The sequence below is a fragment of the Schistocerca piceifrons genome, chromosome X, assembly GCF_021461385.2.
Source record: "Schistocerca piceifrons isolate TAMUIC-IGC-003096 chromosome X, iqSchPice1.1, whole genome shotgun sequence".
In the NCBI taxonomy this organism is placed as follows: Eukaryota; Metazoa; Arthropoda; class Insecta; order Orthoptera; family Acrididae; genus Schistocerca; species Schistocerca piceifrons.
The window spans coordinates 276,224,970-276,248,305 of NC_060149.1; the positions used below are offsets into that span (position 1 = coordinate 276,224,970).

The following is a 23,336-nucleotide window of genomic DNA, read 5'->3' on the forward strand; positions in this document are numbered from 1 at the left end:
TTTCCTACGTAATGTAATATCGATGTTACTACAAGATGTTTCACTGCATGACAGAATGGCGATGTACTTCCAACGTGATGGATGTCCCGCAGATAGCTCGCAGTTGAAGCGGTATTGAATAGCAAATTTCATGACAGGTGGATTGGCCGCAAGTTCACCGGATCTGACGTCGCCGGATTTCTTTGTATGGGGAAAGTTGAAGGATATTTGTTATCGTGATCCACCGACAACGCCTGACAACATACGTCAGCGCATTGTCAATGCATGTGCGAACATTACGGAAGGCGAACTACTCGCTGTTGAGAGGAATGTCGTTACGCATACTGCCAAATGCATTGAGGTTGACGGACATCATTTTGAACATTTATTGCATTAATGTGGTATTTACAGGTAATCACGCTGTAACAGCATGCGTTCTCAGAAATGATAAGTTCACAAAGGTACATGTATCACATTGGAACAACCGAAATAAAATGTTCAAACGTACCTACATTCTGTATTTTAATTTAAAAAACCTACCTTTTACCGACTGGTCGTCTAAAATTGTGAGCCATATGTTTGTGACTATTACATACTAATGTGGGAGTGCTCCATTGAACCGGCACGTCATATTCTGCTTTAAAAATCATTTTGTTTGTAAGGGGAAACAGACCGAAGCTTTCCTTTCGCTCTGGGCATCGCATGAAAGACGTGATGACCAATATTTGTTTTGGCTGACTCCAACTACACACTGCAAAAACAAAATTGCAAATATCTGCCGAAACACCAGAGGAAACGCGCCATACGACTCTTAGGAGAGACACCCTGTATACAGGGGATAGTGTTGTACCTTGGAACGCTTTTCAGACGTTCTCCTCTAGCTAGCCTTGAAATAGAAATTTAATATATTTTATTACTCCACTTTGAAATGATAGCAACAGCATGCTGAAATTACACCAGAAAAGTAAGTTTTTTCCAAATGCGAAAAAGTGTCAGAACGTACATCACGGCCATCCACTTAGGAGCAAGTATTGTATTCAAATTTAAAAGTATTGCAATCGCGAAAGCCGTGTCAACACTGTATTAAATAGTCTGTGTGTTACATTATTACTCTACTACATGCATATAATCAGTATGTGAGATTCAATTAAGAGGAAGTATTATCAAAAACCATTTGAAATAGAAAACATTTTGAAATAGAAGCCATTGGCAGCTAATGCAAGTCTCCATTTTCAAGAGAGGGAAAACTGTTAACGACATTCCGGTTTAAGAAACTCGGTTTATTTGCAAATATCACATGTTCCACTGTGGAAGCCTTTCTTCCATTTCAAGGTACGATGAGTGTCAGATGTTTGATTAAATTCTTTTCAGTTCATGACAGCAACGCACTTCTTTGGAGAAACTGAATTATTGCCAATGGAGAAGTCTGTGACGTGACGCCTCATCAGTTTATTGACAGATGCAGCCACTGCCATCTGATCACATCTGACCAGTTTCGACCATCACTGGTAAACTTCAAATCATCCCACAACATGCAGCATGCTACAACATTTTACAAATTCATTTTACATACGTACTGTGATAATACAGACCTGCGTATATGTGACATTTTATAGCACGCAGCTTGTTGAGTGGTGATCTGAAGATGACCATTGGTTAGCTGTGAGAGAAGAAAGCGATTATGCATAGCAATAAAAGTGTTAAAAATTAATTTAATACCTCTTGATTCCTTAAGTAAAAACTAACCAAACACAACAATAAACTAATAAGTGCACGAAAGCATTAACTAACTGTGTAAGATAATATTACAAGGGTAATCCCAAAAGTAAGGTGTCCTATATTTTTATAAGTACATAGACCTGTTTATTTCTACAGTGGTTTACATCAGTTTACAGCTTGAACATTTAGCTATTTTTCGACATAATCACCATTTCTGTCGATGCATTTTTGTAGACGCTATGGCAGTTTTTGTATGCCTATGTCATACCAGCTCGCCGCAATGCTGTTCAGAAAGTTATGAACTGGCATAATTGTTGCTTGGTCTCAGGTGTAAAGTGGTATGCCCAGGTTTCGTCACCCATGACAATTGAGTTCAGAAAGTTGTCCTGTTCGGCTGCAAGGCGGTGAAGAAATGCGCGGGAAGCATCAACTCCTTGCCGCATGTGGTCCTCAGTCAGCATGCGTGGCACCCATCTTGCGCACACCTCCCGGTAGTTCAATGTTCCCGTTAAAATTCTGTGAGCGGTGCTTCGGGAAACCTCAGGAACCAACTTGCAGAGATCATCCAGGGTGATCTACCGTTTTTCACGCATGCTTTGCTCAACCTTCAACACGGTCTCCTCAGAAATTGACGGTCTCCCGTTCCTTTGTTCGTCGTGAATTTTGGCCGACCAGCTGCAAACTCTCTACAACACTTACGAACATTTTTGACATCCATGCACGACTCACCACATACTTCCATCAAATGGCGATGGATTTCAATCGGCGCAGTGCCCTTTGCGTTCAAAAACCGAATAACTGCGTGCAATTCGCACTTGGCGGTACCATCCAACGGGAACTCCATTCTCAACGGCTGCCAAGCCAAGACTGAGCGCCTCAGCGCGGCGTGCGCATGTTTACACACAGCGCGTGAAGCACTTTTCATAACAGTGTGACCAACTGCCACACAAACAGAGTTCTGTACTTATAAAAAAATAGGAGACCTTACTTTTGGAAATACCCTCGTACCTTGTAAAAAGCTCTGTCTTTTTCCTTATTCCATCAAATTTTTTTCAGTTTTAAAGCCGAACAGAAAATTACTATGGTCGGTGATTCTCAAATAGTTGGTTGTACGACGGCAAAACGACAGAAGGCTTAACTGCAGTGTGGCGGAAGGTGTAATCACCAAGAATATACAAGCACTCCGAAGTCCTGTTTCTTCAGCATAGAGAAGAAATATTTCTACCCTATAGCCCTAATGGCTGTCAGCGCAGATGCCTGCAGTAAATCGCTGCACATTTCGTGCGTCCACACGAGACAGCATCGAACAACTGCTGATCCACCACCTGTCGGTCTAGGAAAGAAAATTCAGCGGCATGTGACTGCCCTCTCGTAAGGTATATCTCAGTTCAGACCACAAATTCGTAATGGAAGCATTTTTTCTTCGGTCTCTGTTCGCAACTTAGGTTGGAATGAAAATGTAAATGAAAGGTATGAGACAAAAAGAACTATCTAAATGGTCAAGGCACTGGATCCTTAGGTTTTCGCATGTTAATTTACTTCACGAGGTACAGGGCTAATCCAATGACTCGTAAAATGATTATTAAATGGAGATGGAGGCATAAAAATGCCTACAGATTCTCATAACTTCTGACATACTACAATCTATGTGGTGCAAGCAATTTCATCAAACATTTTCTTAAAAGTATTATTGAAAGGTTTTCTGCAAATGGTCTCACCCTCACTCTTAAAAAGACACAACATATTCAGTTCCGCATATCAAGCGGTACTATACCAATAATAAGTGTAACACATTGATAGGAAATAACAAAGATGGTAGAGACTTCAAAATTTTTAAGTGTCCACAAAAAGAGTTGCACAATGCTGCAACAAAAATTTCTGTTGTAGTAATGTATAAAAGGTGTTGGCTAGGAATTATTAACTCAAATTTGGATTTAAAAAAAACTTGGGAATATTCAGTATTTAGCCATATCTATAAATTAATTTTCGATGTAAGCGTACCATTTATTGTGCAAAATGATCCATGGAACATGAAACCAACGAACGAACTAACAACTAACTAGATGTTTGGACGACTTGAAAGATCCGACCACAGCGCCTCTTTCGATTCAGAGATGTATCTTCAGTGTGTGTGCATGTCTGTAGTTAGTGAAAGCTTTGGATTGGTGAAGTGTGGAGGGTAATGTGAATTGGAGTTTAACGATTATAAACAATGGGTGGTAAATTATCGTCTTTAGATCCTATGGACGTTGAAGTGCCTAACTTGGACGAGCTTCTGCAGAGAGATCCGTATCTGAAACCATATGAGAGGGAATTCAGGAAACGGTAGGTTGTGTTTTTGTTGTAACCTTCCAGGACATCGACAAGGTCAATATCGGGCTTGCAGTAAATGAGTTAAAATTTGCAAAATACGTTACGATGGTTTGAAAACATTGATGCTCGTGTTTCCTTAATGATACGGTTTTCTATTAATATAATGCAAATGTTCCGAAGGGCAATTTTAGGCTATCATATTTGTTTATATTCGTCTCCGTAAGTGTCATTGAAAAGACGACAACCGAATTCCTACTCATCCATTTCCATTCCGACCCGGATTTTCTGTTTCGTCACGTGAATGTCATAGTCAACAAGTTGACATTCACTGCAGCATAAATGTTTATTTACCTTCCCTTAACAGTTTTCAGCTATACGCATGTAAATACATGCACAAATGTCTCCACACTTTGATAGGAGTCATTTGTTGGTAAATAATTTTCCTTGTGTATTATATTTTGTGTAGAATGTAAATTCAGCCTGGAAGAGTGGAATAAAAATCTAATACTAACATAGGCTTAGGTTTTTCTGAATCATTTGAAGTGGTGCTTGGATAGTTCCTTAAATATATGGTAGATATCTTGCTCCATACTTGTTGAAACCAAGTGTACATCGTATCTATAATCACTTTGGTATCAACTTGACATTAAACAAATCGCTCTTCAATTTGTGATTTATGGTTTAGGAATCAAATACCTCGGAATTCTTGAGGACAGTTATTGTTAATGCTTAAAACTATTTGTCCACTTTACCAATGATTTATTGTTATCAACTGTCAATGTACGTAATTTTAAAAACAAAAATAAACGTTAAAGGTGATTGTGTTTTTGTTCCTATCATTATAAAAATTTGTCCACAGTAACTATGAATGAGTCATATTTTTGAGCTTCAAACAGCCATACATGCGATGAGAAATGTGCAATTTTTTCAACTTGTTCTAGTGATATTCGTCATCACACCTCGCAGCACACATAAACAACTAACTAATGAATTAATCATCTGCTACTTCACTATAGCAGTTGACCTGGCAAGAGCATTTTGAGAGAATCTGCTACAGTTGTTAGACATCCTATATTAGGAAGGATCCACCTGTTGAGGAAAGAGTCAAAAGATCTCTCTCCTTTATTTTTATGTTTTCTCAATTTAATTTTCTGTTTGAAAGAAATGGATAGCAGACAGTGCAGCTAAATTGCACGTACTCAAGAATTACTAGATTGCCTTATTAAATTGTGATTAAATTTCATTCCAGGCAAATAGTGGGAGGATTGTCCCTAAGTGGCCATTTGACACCTTACTCTTTCCTTGCCCATTATTAAGATTTGCAAAGTAAGGTAAATCATGGGAGAAATAAATATAACAATCTACTGAATAGTTGAGTGGTCAGTAGGTTCATAAAAAAGATTGAAAGAAATTCTAAGCTTGCAATGTCCTCCTTCAAATCTACGTAGTACTGAGTAGAAAAACACACACAATTACATTGTCTTGACTGGCTACCTTTTAGTGACACTGCAGCTGCTCAACACCACGTTCTGCCACTGGATGTACAACTCTGCTGTTGGGCATACTTATCTGGGGCCAGTAGTTCAGATGGACAAATGCTACCTAGTCATTCCTACATAAAAATCTCTACAGAAAGAAATAACAGCAGAACTGTTATATGATGTTACTGCTTTCACAGGTGACCCTGCCTCATAGGAGAGGATATATTCCTATTCCTCCTATCTGCAGTCTGCCTCTTCCTCTTTTATATTTCTTCTTCCCAGTCCACTCCTCCACGTAAGTATGCGTATGTGCAACTCTCCTTGCTCATGCCAAAGTGAGCTCACTGGTGCCACATTCCTGTCATATGCTTGCTGCATATTCCTCACAGCTGTCAGCCACCCTCCCCCTACGGCTGTTTCTCTGCAGTTCTCTCCCTCTTCTTTCTTTCTGTTTCATTTGTTCAACAGTTTATACTGTGGTGCACTGGTTAATACTATTATGCAGTAGTCCCAAGATACTTTTATCATTTACTATTGTGTTGTATCCTTTGTTCACTCATACATCTCTTGTTTCATCTTTACCATGCAAAGTACACAAATTCGGAATATTTTGTGACTTGGCTAAGGCTTTCGATTGAGTGAATTATGGTATCCTAATACAAAACTTAGAATATTAAGGAATAGCAGGTTCATGGTTTTTGTGTTATCTGAATGACAGAAAGCAATGTGTATCAGTTCTGTGTCAACCACATAACGATAGGGTCTCATGATTAAAGCAATGAGATGTGGTGTACTACAAAGTTCAAATTTGAGGGTCTGTTATTTCTTATATACATAAACTAGCTTCCCTTTGCAATTTCAGAAGACCCCAATTTTGTGTAGCAGATGATACAGGAGTAGGAATAAAAAAAATGCAGAACCCTTACTGAAAAAACAGCTAATGAAATATTCAGAAATATTACCTGATGGTTCAAGGCAAATCAATTAACATTGAATTTTAACAAGGCTCAGTACATACAATTCAGTATATTTCACAGAACTCCCACTAGCTACAGAAATTAGTATTTCAGAGGTTGAGGTACTAGAGGAAAAAAAATTATTTTTTTGGGATTGCTAATAGGTCACAACCATAACTGGAAAGCCCACTGCCAAGAATTAATAAACCAACTTGGTTCAGTTAAGTTTTCAGTATCCACAATTCTCGCTATAGGTCATAAAAAATGAAACTAGTTTATTGTGAATATTTACATTCACTTCATGGGTTATAGAATCATAGTCTTCAAAAATTCAAGTTAGTACCCGGGTAGTGTTTTTAGAATGCGGAAACTTGTTACAAGAATATATCTGGTGTTAATTCTGGAACATTCTGCTGAGATCTTTGACACACACACACACACACCATCGAGCACTTGTTCATAATGCACGGCCTGTGGTGTAGTGGTTACATGACAATAATGTCCCTGTAATGGACTGGCCTGCGCAGATTCCTGACCTGAATCCTATAGAACATCTTTGGGATGTTTTGGAACGCCGACCTTATGCCGGGCCTCACCAATCGACATCTATACCTCTCCTCAGTGCAGCACTTCGTGAAGAATGGGCTGCCATTCCCCAAGAAACCTTCCAGCACCTGATTGAACGTGTATGCCTGCAATAGTTGAAGCTGTCATCTAGGCTAAGGGTGGGCCAACACCATATTGAATTCCAGCATCACCGATGGAGGGCGCCACAAACTTCAAATCATTTTCAGCCAGGTGCCTGGATACTTTTGATCAAATAGTGTATCAGCAGCCTACCAGAACACATTAAATGTCATGTAGATAATGTAGCTGAATTTAAGAACTTTCTGTTTGGTAACTCCTATTCTGTTGAACATAGCCTTCAGACTCTCTTAAATTTATTTTTTACGATAACTTATAATTAGAATAAAATGTCATTTCTCTTTGCTGCAAAAGAGTAAGAAGAAGAAGAAGAACTGGTTGTGGCATCAGACTTGGCCCATTTGAAAAAATAGTCACTGATATCGCATTTCTGTCACCATGTTGTTTTCAGCATTTATCACATGTTTCCTGTGTCACTGGTCACAGCCAATGACTCATGTCAAATGTTGCTCTTTATCAGATGCCTGTCCATATCACAGAGACCACTCTCTATTAGATCCAAGGAATATAACTAATGTAATGTAAAATAGTGTCACAGAATATAGATATAATGTCCATACAAATTTCTGAACATGCTGCTGTGTGATGGGTTTCATGTTTGATTGGAATTCAGATATCATACATGTTCAACACTGTGGATATGGAAAAATACAACTATGACAATTCTTAAAGTATTGTACTGAAATGAAATCCACCACCTGTTCATTTCATAACTTCCCCACGGATTAAACTTGTGTGCTGGATTAGGACCTGAACACTTATTTTTCATGAACAGTTCTCTGAGCCATTCAGGCACAAATCATAGTCATCTCCACAGTTTCATTTTTGCCAGTAAGGCTCTTATGCTTCAAAACTGTCGGTTTATTAGTCTGTCACGGGATAACTTTTCTGTTAACAGTATTGTCTGTGGTATAATTTCAGTTACTACTTTCATTTTGATTCCATAGAAGCGCCTCGTGAATGAACATTTCCATCACATTCTGCCACTACCATATAAGATGCCTTAGTGGTTAAGGCACTGAAAGGTCAAGAGAAGTATTTGATACTATTCATCTGCTCTGACCAGTGACATAATGTTGTGGCACAGATTTTGACAATTTGTTTCCTAGATGGTGAAGCCAATGAGCGAGAAAGCAAAAAGCCAGATCATGGTGACAGACTAATCTGTAGCTTAGCTTAAGGTTTAGGTTAGGTTGGAAGGTGATAGTTTGGTTGAGAGTTGCCAAAGCCAGTGAATGTGAAAGCAAATACGTGGTTGTTGTGACATTGATCTGTAGGTTAGACCATTTGAAGAAATCCCCACTGATATCACATTAGTCACCAAGTTTGAGATTTGTCACGTTTTCTATGTCACTGGTCAAAGTGGACAACTAGTATCAGATATTCCTCTTTCCCAGAATGTTTAGAAGAATCCAAAGTCAAGCAAAGCTCTGAACCCCACATTGTTTTCTGCTGTTTTTCTCATTACATAAGAGTACAGGGTGGCATTTACTTGTGTTTAATTTCCTCTGTTTTGATCTATGAAAGGAACCTTCAGCTTTTGTTATTTTATGTGCATTTCTGTAGACTGCCTCTTAGCAAATGGTCTTGTGTAACCATGTGGAACGCCATGAACTAAGGAGATATTAGTTACATTATAAGACAGTCCAAATTAAAGGCTGGAGTCATGAGGAAGAATATGTAAACCTGTATAGTGTTTCTGTGTCAAGTATTTCTGATAGCAAACTCAGAATCAATGATTTAATTACTGCAGAGAATTACTGTGTGTACTAATATGATTTATGTATTATTGTTGGTATATCATTCGAGTATGCTGGTTGGTGGGACGTGACATTTCAGATAGTTTCTTTCTTGGCATTTTTGCCAGAAGATGACAAGCAAATTATTGGCAAAAAAATTTTCTAGACTTCACCTAGTTTACTTGGCTGATGTGCTGAGAATAATTCATATAAAATTTCCCAAGAAAGCAGAGATTCACAACTAATTGCTTTAAACTTTACAGTTGTCAAAACTTATTATCAGTACACAATGTGTGTCCTCAGATTCATTCAAGGTGGCGTGCCTGAATAAAATCTTCTTGGTTTTCAAGCCACATCACTTCAAATAAACCATTGTAGCTTTTGACAACTGTCTCCACCATCATTAGGTATCAGAACTACCGAATACTGGGTCTGGCACAGTTTACTGCCTACATAGGCATAATAGCTGCATATATAACCTGCCAGAAAGTGCCACAGCTAAGCACATGCAGGAAGGTAGTTGCAAGTGTGTACCTCCGATTTGATTTGAGCAGGTAGATAAAAACAACAGTGGTCCTAGCCCACTACTGCCAGCACTGAAACAGGGTTTATTTTGCAGTTTCACTTCGTGTGGTTCTAGTAAAGCCAACCAGACCCGTTAAAGAGTAGTAGGAGGCCTTATTTGACAAAATTCCTTCAGGATTTGATGACCTGAATATTCTGTGAATTTTGATCTCAAACACTTCACATTCGGAGATTGGGTTTGGTGCAGTTTCATCACGCTCACCGCACAGCCTACTTATAAGGGCTACTTTTTCTATTCCTATCATACATAGGTGTTTCTTAAAGTTCCCATGGCCTGTCATTAGTGCTACCATGAGCTTAGTATGTCTCCTCTTCAAGCCCAGGATTACATAACTTCTCTTAAAATGAGGCTTTGCCACCATTAGCTTGCTCTGCTTTTATTTTTTCCAATATTCTGCATGCTGCTTTCTGATCCCATTTTGTAGTTTTCATTTTAACTATGGCCTCGGTGATGGTCAGGACAGGTTCCAGTCCAATAAAAGGGGTTCTCACACCTGTACTGGCTAGCTATCAGCTTGTTCATTGCCACTGATTCCTGAGTTATCTGTCACCCACATCAGGTGTACCCTGTTGCTTTCCCCTGGTGTCACCAGGGCTTTGTGGCATTATGCAATAATCTTTGATCTTGTTGCAGGGGTTGATAGGGATTTCAGAGCTGCATGGCTGTCTGAATAAATGTAGATGCTATTATCTTTGTAGTTCCTATGCAAATTCTCCTCCGTGCACGCCTTGATAACCAATATTTGTGCTTGGGATACTGTGGCCTGCTTATCTAGAGAGATGGTGCTCTTTAGTGTAAGCTGTACCTCATGTACCCCAGCCCCAGTACCTTCATCTGTTTTCAACACATCAGTAAACCAGACTGTGTCCTGCATAGTGTCGTGCTTCATTCTTCCACTTCTCAATATTTCCAGTTGTAAAATTGAAAAGTTTTTTTTGAAGCAGCTGGAAGTTATTTTATGGTCTGCTGGCATTTTCCCCGACCATTCCTATATTTACCACATTGCCTATATTGGCATGAGATTCAGGGTGTCCTAAAGCTATCTAGTTATTAGCCTTTATGCCCCTACTGCTGCCCACAGGTGTAGTGGAGGCACCAGCATGGTCTCCATCCCATCAGTAGGTGTGCTGCTAAGTCTCAGCACCTTGCCAAGCTCCTTAGAGCCACTTTTTGTACTGCTTTGTTCCACCATACAGTATCCCACTAAATTATAGGTCTTATTACAGTTGTGTATATCCAGTACATACTCATGTGGTGTTCTAGGCGCACAGTCCGGAACCGCGGGGCTGCTACAGTCGCAGGTTCGAATCCTGCCTCGGGCATGGATGTGTGTGATGTCCTTAGGTTAGTTAGGTTTAAGTAGTTCTAAGTTCTAGGGGACTGATGACCACAGAAGTCAAGTCCCATAGTGCTCAGAGCCATTTACTCATGTGGTGTAGGCCCCAGTTTTTTCCCACACTCTTCTAGCATTCATAAGAGTACCTTTCACCTTGAAACATACATTCTTAATGTGAGTGGTCCTCAATGGTTTCACATCCAGGGTTACCCCTAGATATTTCACTACCACCTCTAAAAATAGTGTTTCATTAGGACCAACACAGTCTGTGTGCTGTATATGCTTCCTTGTATATGGTACAACAGTTTTCATGGGACTGACCATTAGATCCTGTTTTCTGCACAATGTTCAGTGCATGTTCTACCATTGTTCTAACAGTAGTAGTAAATTTGTGCTAAATTCATACTCGGACTAGGTTTGCATATCCTTGGTAAAAGTAGCCCCTAGTATTTAGCTCTTTAATGAGTTCCAGTAGGATCCACAGTGGTGGATACAAAACACCACCTTCTGGACACCATCTTGTGGTGTTGATCACCATTTCTCCATTCATCATGGTGGTTTCTACGTTTCTTGTGCTCAATATAGTCTTAATCAACATATATATGGTGGTCTCAGTGCCATGCTCTTCTGTAGCTCAAACCATGGATTCAAAGGTCATATTGCTAAAAGCATCTTCAGTATCTAGGAAAATGCAGAAAGCTACTTCCTGCAAGTACAGTACTTTCTCCACCTTCCCAACAAGTGTGTGAAGTGCTGTGATTTACCTGGCTGATATGTGTGCTGGTTTACATGTAAACGAACCTTAGTCTCCTATCCATAATGTGTCCATTAACAAGTTTTTCTGATGTCTTTACAAGAAAGAACAGACTGGTTAGTCCCATATCCTTGGCCTTGGTATATCAGTACTCTTTGTATTCAGAATGAAAACAACCCTCACAGCATTATTAAAGATTCCTTCTGTTAGGCTAACCCTAAGCAGCCTACATAGGAGTGTGATTAAACTCTCTCCTGCTTGTTACTTTAGAGCTTGAAGTATGTCATCTGGGCCTGGTGGCTTGAACAGTTGAAACATTCCCACCAGCTATTTTATTGTTTTGAAATCAACACATTTTCTGGCAGATTCCCAATTCTCCCTTTGATTACCTGTAAACATGTGCCTCTGAGGGGCTCAATCTTGATCTGTGTTGTCTGACAGAGTGCACTGAGGGAAGTGAGTCTTGAGATGAACATCCTGCATCTCATTAACTGTTGTTCCTTCCTTAGAGAACCTGTTGGATGAGGTGGTGTTCTGGAGACGACTTTGTGAAGTCTGCTACAAGTAGCTGTAGCTTCCACTTTCTCCCAGAATACTGTCCAGGATTACGGCTTCGCTCGCTTAACTGTGTAGTTGTATTTGGCAAGGGCTTCCCAATATTTTTCCCATTGTCCTTTCTTTCTTGCAAAGTTGAATCTCCAGATTGCTCAAAAGTGAAAACCAAGGAAGGTACTCATCTCTGTTGTCACTGCTTCCCCACGCCAGATTGAGGGCATTGGCATCACAACCAACCAGCAGTTGTTCATTGTGCTGTGATCAGCTGTCTACCCTGTCTCCTCACTTCCTGGGAAAGAGTACTACAGTCTTCATAAGCAAGATAAGCTGCAGCCAATGCAATTCCCCTCATGCTTGCTTCCTCACACTGTTTCTCCCTGATGGTCATTAACTTCCTGGTACAAAAGACCGTTATTGGTATGAATGAAATTCCATGTTGACATAAATTCATGTTCTGGAGTTCTTTAGATTTCTAGCATAAACAGACTTACCTCCAGTTTCTTCGAGGCATAAAATAGAGTTCCTAGAACAGGGCCACATCCACCCCGTTTTCCCAGAAGACAACTTAGGATGGTGTTGCCCTTTCGCTGTGTTACAGGTTTATCTGTAATACTCGCAGTCCCCACCTTGCCTCCATAGTTGCGTTTGATATCTTTGGTTACCCTGATGGTAACCTGTGAGAACCTTGGGTACACTCTCATGTCCTGTCCTGGCATTGCCCTCAGGAATTTTTCACAGACTTCCACCAAGAGGGTTTGGCCCTGTCTGATACAACCTTTTGATTGATTACGCCCCAATTCTCTGTTGGTACTTTCTGGTTCAGCATATGTTAAAATGAAGGACTAAGTAAGGAACACACATGTTGTTTTCTCCAGAAAAATTTCTGCTCTGAGATACAGCCCTCCAAAGATGACACTGCGCATACCATTTTGAAGATGTGAATTTTGGAAAAAATTTTAAAATGATGTGTCTCTGGAACAGTTATAGATATTTTGTTGAGTTTTGTTTTATTTGAAAGATAATTGCTTTATGATTACAAAGAAATCCTCCATTTCGACTTATCTGTCAAAGTGCTTTTATGAAGTGTTGTGGACTTTCTTAATAAGTTATGGATATTTTTTTTCCAAGAATGCCAATCCATAAAATTTTAATTTTTTTTCTGTTGATTAGTACCATATAGTTCTACATTCCCTGAAAAGGAGAGCTTCCACTTTTAGGTTGAACCGGTTTTATAAACAATTGAAATTTTTTCTATACATAAAACCTGTTTTATTACCACATTATCACATAACAGGCTCATAAAAATCAAAACCTAGCCTTATTTAACATAATTTTAGTTTTGAAAAATGAGTAAGAGACTCATTTATCAAGCATTTTAAATGATTCCAAAATGTATTTGAGAGGTCCAAAGACTTAAAGGTTTCAATTTATACAACTTCTGTGCACTCTGTTTTGTACTGAAAGTAGCAAGTCAGTGAACTAAAAATATGTTCCACTGCTTCAGTATCTTCCTTTGATATAGAGTGATGGCCTTCTGTTGAGCCAATAAGAACTGGAGCACTTACAATCTTAAAACACTGCGGACAGCAAGTAAGCACTGATGGTGTTGTCACTGTCTTTCAGCTGGAAACCTATATCCAGCAGCTGGTTCATGTGGTAGCATAAAGTTCACTACAATTTCGTTTGACTCATAACTGGTGTCTATAACCTCTGCAATCCACCAGTCACAGTCATACAAACACGCCACAAACATCCCCCTTCTTAGGTTGTGAATCTGAATATTATCCTGCTATTTTTGAGGTGTTGGCCGAGTGAACGAAATTTCTTCTTTCTTGCTCTTTAAAGTGCGTGCAATATGAGTTCGTCCATCACTTTGAGTCCAAAAATGTCTTCTGAATTTCTTTCACAGTAGTAGTTTGTTTGGACCATTCTTCTTTTTTCTGCTCGTGGAATTCTCAGATTTCCTCTTTTGACAAAAGAATGAGAGCTGTGGATGTGTAAGATTTCACGACTCTCATAAAATCCTCAGCATTCTGAATCACAGCTGTATTTGGTCTGGACAGATTATGTTTTGTAGCATGGTGCTTCAGCAGGCCGCCTACACCATCACAAGGCCGCTTCCCATAACCAGTAGCACTGTATACCCAGTCTGTTGGCACAAGTTACTTACTCAATTCAAACAGCTAGTAACAATTTTTAAAATGACTAGGAACACCATCAGAAATAATGATGATCTTCTCTGGCCCTGTTTTCAGCAAAAGTATGTGCTGAATCATGTCCTGTTTCATCACTTATAACAGCAACACTTGTGGCCTTTATAATGATCGAAGCATACAAAATGAATTAAAATTTGTGCTGTGGCCAGGACTCGAACCTGGGTCTTCTTGCTTGCTAGGCAGAAATGCTAACCATTACACCACCGCAGTACGATGGTCAACATTGTTGCATGAACTGCCTAAGCTGAGTGCCCTCCCCAACACAAACTTCAGTTCATTTTTCCCTTACATATTGTCACTACTGCCAGGCACTCCAATATTGGCAAGCACCCCAGCATTGGACGTAATGGGATGTCCTTGTACCGTTGGTGATCTTATAGATCTTTTAATTAAATGTTTCCCTGAGGCATTTAAGTCTCTTTTTATTATCTTACACCACCACAGTACGATAGTCAACATCGTTGCATGAACTATAAGATCACCAATGGTACAAGGACGTCCCATTATGTCCAATGCTGGGGTGCTTGCCAATGTCGGAGAGCCCTGGCAGTAGTGACAATATGTAAGGGAAAAATGAATTGAAGTTTGTGTTGGGGAGGGCACCGAGCTTAGATAGTTCATGCAGCAATGTTGACCATCGTATTGCAGTGGTGTAATGGTTTGCATTTCTGCCTTGCAAGCAAGAAGTCCCAGCTGCAGCACAAATTTTAATTCATTTTGTCCGCTTTGATCATTATTGTAGATAATAAAAAGAGACTTAAATGTCTCAGGGAAACATTTAATTATAACTTGTGGTCTTGTTTTGAAAATATGTCACTCTTGTAAAAATTGAACCTGGTCATTACTCCAATGATACCCTTGTACTTCTTGTGGGAGAATTACAGACCAGTTCTCAGCAGAATCTCAGTGAAGCACGAAACATAGTTCTTCAGCCTGTACACACCCTTTCACTTCTGCAATGTGTTGTTCTTGCAATGTCTTCAGGTGCTGGTGTGTTACTGCTTTCACTGACCGTTTACCAAGTTCATCAATGAAACTGTCAAAGGCAACAGTTTTCTTAATTTGTTTATTTTCCTCCCATGTCGCATATGTAATTTCTGCAGAGTTATCTGCTACATCTTCCAGGCCAAGTGTCTGTAAAGACAATCCTCCCTTTCCAGGGCAGTCACCACATTCTTCAAACAAACAAGTCTCTTTCATTACGTCACAGACTACTGACTTCACATAACCAAAGTGTCATATGTCACATGCTCCAGTAAGTTCTTCAAAGTTACCACTCAAAGTTCAAAATTTGTCCAGTACACACATAAACATACATCTCTTGGTGGGTGTCAAACTACCTACTTAGGTCGTAATACATAAAATTTTGATCTTGCAGTATGTGAAGTTCTATAAATTGCAGAAGTTTCTATAATACTGCGAGTCATGTACCTCTTCACTTTCACAACTTTTTGACCTTCAACTGTTACAGTTATAGTGTCATTTTTGTTGGCACTCTGGTGAGAACAGTCCCATTTATCTTCCAGATAAAATGACTGCACTATTTGAACTTGAGCTGCTTCTACAGGATGACCATAATAGGGATCTGGTCTTCTAAAGACTCCTTTTACAGACCTCACATTTCTTTATTTGTCTACCATGTACTTTGATACTGATGGAACATGGTTCAAAATTGTTTTCTTTGAAGATGTCTCTGGAATAATAGTTAAAACTTGCACCTTTTCACTGTAGGATGCACAATCTCCAACAGTTGAATTGATATTTGTGAAAAATTCCTGGCAAGTGCTTTATTTTGTTTTCTTCTGAAGATGGAATTTCTAATTTGAAGAGTGTGCTCAGTTTTGCTGTAGTCTATTCATCCATAGCTTTAGTAATTTCTCTGTGCTTTCTTGACTTCGTTGATCACGGTTTCTTTTACAGGACTAACACCTACCTCTGTAGTTGACTGATTCAGGGTATTTAATTCTTCCTCTATTGATGCAAAATCTGCATCATCTACACCATGGGAGGCTTCACCTTCTTCAGATACTATCATTGTTTTTATTCTGTCAAAACATTTAGAACACAAAAAGCCATCACTGGAAACATCATTACTTTGAAACAGGCTCTTCAAATGAGAACACATATTCCCAACCTGAACAAAGTGTTTTTTTTTTGTTTGTTTTATATATCACTCTTTTATGGATATGCAAATAGTCGGCACACTTCACTCTCCTGTGGCCCCAGTCAGAAGACATTTCAAATAGTCTGTTTCACAAAACACACTGAAACTGTGTCAGCTGACGAATTCCTCGTGGAAACACAGAACTCACTGGATGGTCTCAGATTTCTTAGAAGCCTCTTCAGTAAACAAATTAACATTGAATAACTACAATACAGAAACCTGCAATGAACAACCGCAACAAAGAAACTGACAGGAAATAATTGCAACATAGAAAGTGATAAGAAATAATTGCAACAGTGAAAGTGATAAGAAATAACTTCAGTGAAGATATACATTACCCTTGAAAGTGGAAAAAAAATGATTTTTTAAAATAAAACCTGTCCAACTTGAAAGTGGAAGCCCCGTTTTTAAGAGAATGTAGAACTATATGGCACTAATCAACAGAAAACAATCAAAATTTTATGGATTGGCAGTTTTTAAAAATAATTTCCATTAATCATAAAAAAGTTCAGAATGCTATAGTAAAAGAACTTTGACAGGTAAGTCCAAATGGAGGATTTCTTTGTAATCATAAAGCAATTATCTTTCAAATAAAAAAACAACAAAATATCTAGAACTGTTCCAGAGATGGAGCATTTTAAAATTTTTTCTGAAATTCATATCTTCAAAATGTTGTAACCAGTGTCATCTTTGGAGGCTTGTATCGCAGGGCAGGAGGTTTTTGGGTGTCTGGGGAAATGGAGTAGGAATTTGGGATTGGAAATGGGAGAGATCAGGCATTGTGGGACACTCTTTGTCTGGTCCATCCAGTGAGGCCTGTCTGGCATGGGAGAAGCTGTCAATAGCTGTGCTGCCACTGGCATAGCCCTCAGCTTCTTGCAAACATGCAAGCCTTTCTGCCCACACAGACAGTACTTCTACAAGCTGGTGTCCTCGGAGAGGTACATCTGGTCTGTTAAAATTGTTGCTGTTTCTTCTAATCTTGGCTGACTTATTTAATTGGATCCCAATGCGATGACACATGAGCCAAGACTCTCATTTTTTCAAATTGCATTTATATCAAGCTCATATAAGCAGAACACCCTGGCAGCTGATATTTTTTATTCCAGATGAAAATTGTGGAGACAGCTGTCAAAATCTAGTGTGTTTTATATGAAATGATGCAGCTTGAAAACTGAGAAATATATTATGCAGTATCTGTAATGAAATGTCTCAACAGCAAAATCACAAAAATTATGATTTGTTTTGAAAGACTCATTTTTCTCCAGTTGTAAAATATGGTGTTAAAGAAGAAACTGAAAGCCTAGCAGTATTTGCAGAACTAGTCTGTGATAACTGTTCCGTAGTTCCTACCCCTTCCCTCTCCCCTCTTTCCGTCCCACTGCATTTTAATAGTTGGTTTAGAATACATATTCATAATATTTAACAACTTAATCACTACAGGTTTGTTTATGATATAGTGCAACTTTTCTGAATTTACCTTGTAATTTTAGTTATTTATAACAAAAGTCCAGTAATTATAAAATGCACATAGATATTTCAGGCTACTTAACAGGTAAATAATAATAATAATAATAATAATAAAGATTTTATTGTCTTTAGGCCATTACAGCAATTGACAACATCAAATGAAGTTACAATTTATAATACAGTGTGATAAGGTATTGACTACTGAAATATTTTAGCTTATATTACAGTAAATGTACAGTGGGTCATCTGTTGGATCACTGCATTTTACAGTTGAAGAATTCATTGATATCATAGAACGGGTGGGCAATAAACCATTCATGCAGTCTCTCTTTGAATGTATGTACAGGAAGATCCTGTATGGCATGTGGCAGCTTATTAAATAGCTTGTGCCCTATGACTTCATAGCTATTTATTGATTTTGATAGTCTGTGGTAAGGCGTGTATATGTGTTTGATGCTTCTTGTGTTGTAACAATGTACATTTTCTCTACGTTTCACATCTTGTAGGTTCTTCTTCGTAAAGATTAAGACATTGTATATATAGAGGTTTATTACAGTCATAATTTTTTGTTTGGTAAATAAGGGTTTGCAGTGAGCTTTATGTGAAGAATTTGTAATTATCCTAATGGCTTTCTTCTGCAATAATAGGATGTCATGTATATGACTACAGTTACCCCATAAGATAATGCCATAGGATATTATACTCTGGAAAAATGCAAAATAAGATGATCTGATGTATGTTTCAGGTACACATTTTCTGAGTTGTCTTAATAAATAAATTACTCTAGATAGTTTACTACTAATATAGTTTACATGTTGGCCCCAGGATAACTTTTCATCTAAATAAACTCCCAGGAATTTAACAGAACTAGGGTCATCAGATAGTGGCTTGTCTCTTAGAGTGAAGATTATCTGCTGAGTTTTATTTTCATTTAGCAGGAAACCATTTGCTCTGAACCAATATGCTGCATGAGTGAGTGTATTTTCAGCACAGGTTTTAAGATCATTAAGATTGTTACTGCTATGGAGAAAAGTCGTATCATCTGCATACAATACAGTGGTGGATCTAATAAACGAGGGGAGGTCATTGATCATTATCAGAAACAGGAAGGGCCCCAGTACAGATCCCTGAGGCACACCTACTTTAACATTTTCTATGTTTGACATTTCCTTACCAACACAAACTACCTGTTTACGGTTGTTGAGATAAGCTTTTAATAGTCTGAGACTGTTTTCTTTGATGCCGTAGAATTCTAGTTTCTCTAGTAGTGGCATGTGCTCAACACAGTCGAAGGCCTTGCTTAGGTCACAGAATGAGACCTGAGCAAAGCCTTTGTTCTCATAAACTTTGAGGATGTAACTGACTACCGTGTTGATTGCATAAATGGTCGACAGATTCTTCCTAAACCCGTATTGTGTAGCATTAATTATTCCTAGATTCTCAAAGTGAGATGATAATTGTTGGTACATGATGCATTCTATTACCTTGGAGAATGCGGGTACTATTGAAATAGGCCTGTAGCTAGATGGAGAGTCTTTATCTCCCTTTTTGTATACTGGGACGATCCTAGACAGTTTTAACTCATCAGGAAAATATCCCTCAAGTAAGCACTTGTTTATGCAATGGGTTAAGGGGTAGAGAATGCGGTCACACACTTTTTTTAGCAGGTTGCGTGATATGCCATATATATCTAAGCTATCAGATGATTTCAGTTGTTTTATGACCCCTTGTACATATCTAGGCGATACTTCGGAGAAGATTACCATGCTTGTATTTAGTGACTGTCTACCCCAATTTCGGGAGAGTAACTCTGATGGACTAATGTCTGGGTTGATAATTGCGTCTCCTATTTCTTTCACTGAATTAATAAAAAACTCATTGAGTGTTTGTGGTGGGATGTTAATTTTGTCTTTTTTAGTATCTCTGGCAGCACTGTTAATTACTTTCCAAGCTGTTTTGCATTTATTGCTGGAATTATGTATGCTGTTGGCATTGTAGGTTTTTTTGGCTTGCAGGATGGCGTTTTTGTATTCATTCCTGCATTCCACATAGGCTGATTTGGCACAGTCAGACTTCATACTAATGTATATGTTGTACAGTAACAAAACTTGTTTCTTTAGATCTGTCAGCTGTTTAGTGTACCATATATTTTGTCTGTTTTGAGATCTGGATTTGTGGCTGCTGTCCATTATTTTGATTTTCTTTATGGGAATACTATGGTTAAATAGGGTCAAGAATGCATTAAGAAATCTATCAAATATTATTTTGGCTGGCAGGTCTTTACTTGATGTGTAATGTCCATCGACACTATAATGGCCAAACCAGTCTCTGTCAGCAAGGGAATTACGAAATATGTTAATTTTATCCTCAGTTATGGGTCTGGTAATCACAACTGTTGGGACAGGTCTGTTTGCATTGCTCCTATTGAGGGGAATTTTACTTGCATAATTTAGAGATACAGAGTCATGGTCAGAGAATGGGAACACAACTTCGCATGTGTTTTCGGTGGTCTTGAAGTTTACAAAGATGTTATCTAAACATGCTTTGTTTCTTGTGGGCCTGTTATTAACATGATGTAAATTGTATTGTCTTAGTAAGTTTACCAGATCTGCAACACTACCCTTACATTTAGTAACATCAAAATCAGCATTCAAATCACCTCCTATTGCAATATCATAATGTAGCCATTTAATATTACTTAATTCACTGAATAGCATGTCCATTTTTTCTAAAAATATGTTAATGCTTCCCTTTGGTGATCTGTACATGGATACTACTATTAGCTTATGACTATTAATGATTATACCCGTAACTTCAAAGTGCTGTTCATCACACAAGGAATTTAGGTCTAGTTTGGTTATTGTACAATTGAGTGACTGGTTGGAATAAAATGCCACACCACCTCTAATGTGCTCTTTCCTACAGTAGCTATTTACTATACTAAAATTGTCAAATTTGGCATCTGCAAGTTCATTCTCATTAGCCCAGTGTTCACTCAGACAAAAAATATCAAACTGGTTATCAAGACCAAACTCATTTATGATAAGTTCTTTATCTTTCAGTCCTTGAACGTTAAGGTAACATATTTTAAGATCCATGCTCTTATTGCTTACACACTGAACACTATGGTGATTGGTTTTCAATCGTTTTTCATATTGGTTATCGTCACCAACTCGCACTCTAACCGCAGTCTGTGCACGCGGGAGGTATCAAATATTTCACTGTAATATTGTTTTATTTACTGGTTAAGTTTTGATTAATGAAGGGACGTTGGTTGAAAACTTTTTGTACAGATTTTGTGTAAGCTATTTAAATTAGTTTAACAAGGCCTTGGCAAATAGGTAATGATGGTGTTTCTTATTATGAAAATGTTTTACAGGTATGCTTTCTTCAAAGATTGTTTGGACAAAATAGAAGCATATGATGGTGGAATACAAAAATTCACTCAGGGATACAAATCGTATGGTATTCACGTAAATCCTGACAATTCAGTTACTTGTAAAGAATGGGCACCTGGTGCTGCAGAGTTATATTTGTATGGTGACTTCAGTGAGTATTTTATGAAGAGTTTAATTTTATTTTTTCATGCAAATTGAAACATGTTAATGTCTCATTGTATTTTTGATTGAAATGCTATAGATAACTGGAATAGGCAAAGTCATCCATATGCTAGACGTGAGTATGGAAAATGGGAGTTGCATATTCCCCCAAGATCTGACGGCTCCTGTCCAATAGATCACATGTCAGAAATAAAGGTAAGCTTTAGTTGATTACAGAGTAAATTTATCCATTTTAGGTTATCATTTGTTTACTTCTTTTTGACTTGTGCTTTGGAAAGTGTCAAGATTAAATTACATGCAGGAGGCGGCTCTAAAAGAGAGAGGTTCTCACTTATCTAATCTCAGACTGACTTCACATATTATAAATGTGCAAAAGATACCTGCTTATGATTCTGCAACTTACAGGCCAATAGAGTTCATTGCTGGCAAATTTATGATATTTCTTACAATTCTGAAGTGTATTTATGACATTTGCTTCCTCCAATTTAGTCTCTCATTCTTGTTAAATGTAAGGTTACCTGTAGCAGAGAAAATATTTAAACATATGTACCCCTATTTTCATAAACAATTATCGATATTAAAGGTATTCTACTATTGTTACTGTATATATGGGTTTATGAATGTGGGTACCTAATGCAGTATTGGTGCCTTTCACTTACTTAAATTTATCATTAATCATTTGTAGAAATCACCTATTGTTATTGGTTATGAGGTATAAAACAACATGATCATTGACACCTTAATTTATTCAGTATCAACAAAAAGCCATTGTCACAGCGCTAAATAAACAATCATGTAAATGCTTAATAAACACACAGCTTCATTTGTGAGACTTTACTTTCCTTGCTGATGGTTAAACAAGTTCAGTAATTTGTTTCCCTCTCTAGTGAATTTTTAATTAAGTGAAGGATGTTTTACCAATTCTCTTAGTACTTGGTCTCTAGTTGCACTGAATAAGGTTGCCCAGTAGTACAATACTGAAATGAATCATGTATACACAGTTTTGGTCCACTTCTAACTAAGCCATTAAGTTTGTACCACCTGAATGGGCAGATAGATCATTCAGTGAGGCCACAATGAAGTACTTCATACAGCTGTGTCAAAACTGGCATTGGTGTCTGTGCCTAAATGACATTAGTGTGACAAGAATTTTTAATCAAAAATTGCATATTTACTTTTGTGTACACATGCAGACTGAAGTAGTGAATGCAAATTTGTGCAAATGCTAGGATTCGAACCCAGATCTCCTGCAGGAGACCTGGGTTCGAATCCTGGTCTTGGTACAAATTTTCATTAATCACTTCAGTCTGCATATATGCATCACAGATGCTTGAGACTTGAAAAGGTCTCTGCAATCATATAGTTTCTCCTTGACAACACCTATTCCATAGAATAATGTACAAAACGTGGTGGGTAGGACTTACTAACTTGCAACATATGTATACCTTTTTATTTTTTTAAAAAAAATTAGAAATGTTCATACTGTAACCACATGTACAAATTAATTAGCGATGTGAATGTATAATCATACATCCCGCATCATTGCAATCTGTATTGCAAAATGATCCATGGAACATGAAACTAACTTTGGTAATTACTTTTATTGAGCCAAAGGAAAATTCAGTTGTAAAAACTAATAAATAATTAAGCAGACTTTCTACACAGTACTTACATCCAGGAACTGAAATGTGCAGGACTGCCGATAGACACACTAAAAAGTAAAAGAAACAAACTACATAGCGTTCAGAACTAATAATACAGAAAGTTAGATAGCATATCTCTTTTACTTCTACATTTTTCGTG

The 23,336-nt window shown here is 38.0% G+C and overlaps 1 protein-coding gene and 1 non-coding gene across 2 annotated transcripts in view; one reads left to right on the forward strand and one right to left on the reverse strand.

Annotated features, from left to right (window-relative positions):
• Window positions 1-3,830: 3,830 nt before the first annotated feature.
• Window positions 3,831-23,336, forward strand: part of LOC124721570 (1,4-alpha-glucan-branching enzyme) — a 94,705-nt gene continuing 75,199 nt past the window's right edge. Inside the window, exons 1-3 of the mRNA XM_047246610.1 lie at window positions 3,831-4,023; window positions 21,353-21,522; window positions 21,613-21,728. Coding sequence (XP_047102566.1) covers window positions 3,911-4,023; window positions 21,353-21,522; window positions 21,613-21,728 — 399 coding nt within the window. The 5' untranslated portion in view covers window positions 3,831-3,910. The remainder of the gene's footprint in view (window positions 4,024-21,352; window positions 21,523-21,612; window positions 21,729-23,336) is intronic.
• On the reverse strand, window positions 14,477-14,549 carry Trnaa-agc. The gene has a single exon. It is a non-coding gene; the product is annotated as a tRNA-Ala (tRNA).